The sequence below is a fragment of the Pygoscelis adeliae genome, unplaced genomic scaffold, assembly GCF_000699105.1.
Source record: "Pygoscelis adeliae isolate BGI_AS28 unplaced genomic scaffold, ASM69910v1 Scaffold6, whole genome shotgun sequence".
NCBI classification, from domain to species: domain Eukaryota; kingdom Metazoa; phylum Chordata; class Aves; order Sphenisciformes; family Spheniscidae; genus Pygoscelis; species Pygoscelis adeliae.
Genome location: NW_008825075.1, coordinates 6297218 through 6302515, shown reverse-complemented (window position 1 = coordinate 6302515; position 5298 = coordinate 6297218). Strand labels below are relative to the sequence as shown.

The 5298-nt window shown below is 42.9% G+C and overlaps 1 protein-coding gene across 1 annotated transcript in view; it reads right to left on the bottom strand.

The window, feature by feature from the left end:
• Positions 1 to 3983: 3983 nt before the first annotated feature.
• SERPINB5 (serpin peptidase inhibitor, clade B (ovalbumin), member 5) overlaps positions 3984 to 5298 on the bottom strand; it is a 9904-nt gene continuing 8589 nt past the window's right edge. The window contains exon 6 of the mRNA XM_009326692.1: positions 3984 to 4376. Coding sequence (XP_009324967.1) covers positions 3984 to 4376 — 393 coding nt within the window. The remainder of the gene's footprint in view (positions 4377 to 5298) is intronic.

The following is a 5298-nucleotide window of genomic DNA, read 5'->3' as shown; positions in this document are numbered from 1 at the left end:
CTGTCTTTCCTTTCTCACCTCTTCTTTCTTCCTACAAAGCTGGCTTTGAGTTCATAGGTTATTTGAGGGATCAGACATGGTGAGGGGAGAAAGGAGGAAAGAGGAAGAAGGTCTCCCAGAACCATCTTGCCCTTCCCACACTTCCCTTCTAGTGCTGAAGCTGGGCCACCTTCTTCCTCAGGCGCAGCTCCCACCAGCTTTGCTGTTTCCTGCTCCTCTGCCAAGGTCTCAGCCCAGTTGCCCATCCAAAAAAAGGGATTTGTAAACAATGCAAGATACAATGATAAAATGAGTGTTCTTGTTACCCCTATTCTTTTCTGCACTTTTTTGCTTCCATTCACCATTCACTTTGTTTCTGTTTTTCCTTCCTGCATGTTTCTGTAGTGTTCCTTAGTCTTCCTCCTCAGTTCTTTCTGTCTCTTTATCTGTTTTTTTAAATGTATTTCTGCACATTGCCTTACCATGTACCTTTTCTTCTTCTGCTTTTATGAGCCCTAGCCTCTTTCCAGTGACAGTCTAATATTTTTTAGTATCTTTCAAGACTTTACTTCTTCCAATCTCTGTGCTTTCTCCCTCCCTCCTATATTAACATCGTTCCTCCACTGATTTATTTTACTTGCTCTGTATATATATTCTCTCAGAACTTCCTTGACATCAATTTAACTGCTTTGCCTCAGGAAATGTCAATGTATGTGCAAATACTGTCTTTTCTAGGCCCTTAGGATAGTATATTCATGTTCAAAACTGTACTGCTTTTCCAATGGGGCCAATTGGCTCTATGTAGCATTTTTCAAGTTTCAAACCCAAACTGCTCTTCCCCACAAACAACTTTTGTTACCACAAGACATTAAGATGTATCCCTCCTCTTCTACGAAATGCTGGGAGCAGGAAGTGGGCAATGACTGTGCAGCTGAGCAAGTGATGTGATGACTAGATACATAACACTGCAGTTTGCAACTGCCTGCAAAAGCCAGCCACGGCTTGCTTTTTTCCATCAGGGCCATCACCCATCACTGGATAGTAATGCTCTGTTGAAAGGTGAGGTGGAGCAGCTTGGCGATCTGAGCAAGTCCTCAGCTATGCTCACTTTCTCCATCGTAACCAACGCCTTTCAGCACGTAAGTGTTCCTATACACAAGCTCCCACACACGTTTTCCCATATCCTCCCATGCAATTTCTTGCCCAAGGCCCGGAGGCCAGCATGGGTGGAACCAAACAATACACTGTAACAGCACTTCTCACACCAGCAGGAGCCTTACTGATACTTCTCCCTCACATGGTGCAAGATGGATAGGTTCCATACTGGGGCTGGTAGAGAGAAGAGGCAGAAGTGAAAAATGAACCCGAGCTTTTCATGGGCAAGCTACCCTGTTGATAAATGACCGATAAATGGGTTTGCCTTCTGTAGACTAAGACAGCTTTGTATCTCTCACATCTGCTTGCCTTGCATAGGCTAGGATACCTTGGTATTAGTCAGGAAGTGGAGAAAGATGGGCCCCGCCCTGAGGCAGTGTTTCTCTCTGCTTTCATGGGATAACCCTTCCTGGCAAAGCTATCACAAGGAACTCTCTGAGAAGACATGCTTACATAAATTTGTGTGGATGTGCTAAATGCTCTGATCAGCATTTAAACAGAGTATGACCTCCACTGAATGAAGACTGGCACCTGGACTGGAATGTTTTCAGAACCTGAAAAAGCTGAGAGAGTGATGTCTGAGGTTTTCTCCTTCAGGAAATCTCATCCAGGCAGAAAAAGAGGGATGGGGCAATCCGCCAGAGGTTTTCATCAGTCTAGCAGACCGGCACAGATGTAGCGATAAGTGTGATATGGCCTGCTGCACAACTGGAACTACCTGCCCAAGAGTCAGTGCCCAAACACAAACAAACCGTACAGACCGTAGGCAACTAGTCCATCTTGCCTACGTATGGACTGCCTGTGCAGCTGCTTAGTCAGTCATCAACCCCACCTGACCCACCTCCTACAGGAGAACCAGTAGAAACCACAGTGATGACAGCTCTGGATAACTGACCCCAAAGTCCAAAACAGATCAGACAATGATGGGGTGTGTAAAACATTTCCCAACCATTCAGCTATCACTGAAGTTATTGAGTTGGCAAAGATCTTTGCAAGCAATTCATTCTCAGACAGGATGGGCTGCAAAGTAATTGTTATATTTTGCATTTTTCTTCTGACTGCTATCCCTGTATCAGGACACCTGATGCCTATCAGCAAAGATGCCCAGAGGTCTGCAGGGTCTCACCTCCCATTGTTTTTGGTGGAAGTTAGTCCCCTCAGTACCTTCAAAGATATGGGCCAATGACTCCAGTTAACCCTCTGGTATTAAAATGTGTTAGAGCCCATTAAAGGTCCACAGAGGGAAGGAAACTGGTAAAACCACTGAATCATTGTGACTAAAGGCTTCTCATGGGTTGGCAAGGTCAAGAATCAAAACAGAACTCCTGTCTCCAAATTCACAATAACCACTGTTCTCTGGTGTTAGAAGAGAAGTATGCATATTAGGGGTTGCATGTTCCCATTTAGAAATCTCTTTCCAGTTTCTTTCAGACCTGAAGCACCAAGAGGAATTCTGAAGTAAAATGCTCCCATTTTTTGAGGATACACGATTGAATTCTCTGTATACTGTGACGAGCTAGTAACATAGTCCTTACTGGGAACTATCATCATGTGGTCCAGAAGGGCAATCCAGACATTGATTTAGTTTTTTATTTTGACTTTGTGGCCTAAGTGAATCTGTTCATTTCCATTCCTGTCATTTATTGGAGGTCAAGAGTGAACACTGACACTGTCAGTGAACACACAAGAGTGAACACGCAGACTGACGCTGGAGGTATTGCAGACATTTGATACGGGTTTTATAGCACTTTATTCTGAACAGTAATTAGGTAAACCAGTACTGAACATATGCAGCAGGCAGTCTTTAGATAGAAATGAAATCTGATTACCATGATTTCATATGGAATTTGGAGACTGGTAATTGCAATGTTAATCTCACTCAAGTTGAAGTCCTTATTTCTTTCTCATGCCTTAGACATTAAGCAATTGTATGGAGTCTCCTTAATGCTGAATCCAGAACTAGAAATGGCAGATAATCTGTGTGTGAAAAGTGTGGCACTTCCAGTATTAATCCAACTGTTTTCTATCCTAGAATTGCATAACGTTCTTTTTCTGAGGATATATACAACAGGGCTCCTCGTAGCTGCAGTGAACTGGTCCACTCTTCCATGTCTGAAGGGCAATGAGGCAAAAAATCCCACGCAGCAGAGTCCAACCTCTCCAATCTACAAACTGATGTAGCTCACGCTGAAGAGTCTTCTGGGTATACATTTTGTCACCGTGATTATTGCCTCTTGCATCCATAGGTCTCAGTGCAGCTGCTGTTTCACAGATGCAAACTCTGATGCTAGCCTGAATTGTCTAGCTACGCTGCAGAACTTGGGCGCTGTTTCACTGGGCATTGGCAGGGTCCGGTAGGGCACCCTGGGCCACCAGAATGTAGTCAGGTACAAGGGGATGGCTATCACACCACATGTCCACATTTTCCCCTTCTAGGCAGTAGGAACCCACAGAGCATGGGTCACGAGGGAGAGTGGTTTGGCTAGGGAGCAGGAATTCTCTTCCTCCCAGAGCCCTTTCCAACTCCTGGTCTATCTAAAACAGGCTCTCAGTTCACTTCGTTTTGGGAAAAAGGTGTCACAGAGGAACAAAATACACTCGTTGCTGAGGCTGGGATACTTCTCAGTAAAATACGATGTGTTCTTCACAGTGGGAATCCTTCAGCTTAAGGGGATGAAACATAAGGAGATAAACTAGTTCTGCTGCATATGTAGAGTACATTGTATTACCCAGCTGATATATGAACCTCTTAGATTTCCTTTCAAAGGTGATAGCCAGGATGCCAAGCTTTACAGGAACATGCACCACCATAAATGTAATTGTGCTTTTTCATAATGAATACACGCTACCTAAGGGGAACAGAATCGGCCTGAAAGAATTACGTTGCGAGTTTTGTTGTGTCTAAACAAAAAGATAAATGGATGGTCAGCTTTAAATTCATCTTTGTGTTGCAGAATCCGATATCCTGGTACCTCTCGGGACTCGCCACCTTGTTCATTTAATTCCAAAGAGACTTTATGGATGATCTTTGACAAAACCACACCTTTTGTCTCACACATCTCAGAGAAATCTGATGCACTCTCATTGAAGATATTCGTCATTCCCAGGCTTTCCAGAAGCGGCTTCAGGTCATAATCACCTTCCACGCTAAACTTTGGAAGAAATACATTCACTTTAGTGTTGGCCATCATGCTGGGATTGGTCCACTGTAATAATGTCTCGGGGGTGAGTGCCTTTTCCAGCTGAAGACATAAAGGAACAAAGGAAATGAATGAGCAGTCCAAGGAAAGAGAAAAAAAAAAAGACCATTCCTGAACTTCCCACTCCTATCAAGCCCCAAAAAGGTAAAGTCCAAAAGGCAACCTTTGCTTTTGAATTCACAACTGTAGCACACGGTTAACATGCTCTCAGTTATATTGATGCAAGTATGATTTAATCCATAGGACAGGCCTTTGGAGCAACTCCACTGCATGTGCATGCTCTGACTGTTAGCCCCTTACAAGCTTTTGATAGGCAATCACCTCCACAACCATATGAAGGAACCTCATAAAGACAGTTCCTACCCAGGTTACACCTGGCCAACTGGCAGATCCAAAAGTCTTTATTCCTGACCCTACAGAGTAATGAAATTGCTGGTATTTGGGACAGAAAGACTCCAAATCCAGAGCCTGATCTCAATCAAACATGCAGCTGTTTGAGCAATTTGTTAAAAACTGGGAAGTGAGGAGGCAGAATTTGGGGCCACAACAAATTGGTATCAGGAAAGGCTTCACTTGCATTTTAAGATATGTGTTCTGTAATTTACTTCTACATATAAAAGTACCTTAAAGCTGCAAAGGCAGATTCCTCCCGCCTTTAAAATTTATGGCCAGTTGCAGCAAATTACAAAGGAGACTTGCGTGATCATCTGTCTCTTAAACCTTAAACTTTGAAGAGAGGTGAAAAAATGTTCTAAAATATTCATAGAGAAATGTCATAAGAAATAGTTGTTCTTTAGGAAATGCCTTATTCATTTTCAAATTTATGTGCAATTGTAATAAAAAATGGCTCATTTTCAGGCACCTCTGCTCAAAATTAAAACTTAGAAAATATAGAATCATAGAATCATAGAATTGTTTAGGTTGGAAAAGACCTTTAAGATGATCAAGTCCAACTGTTAACCTA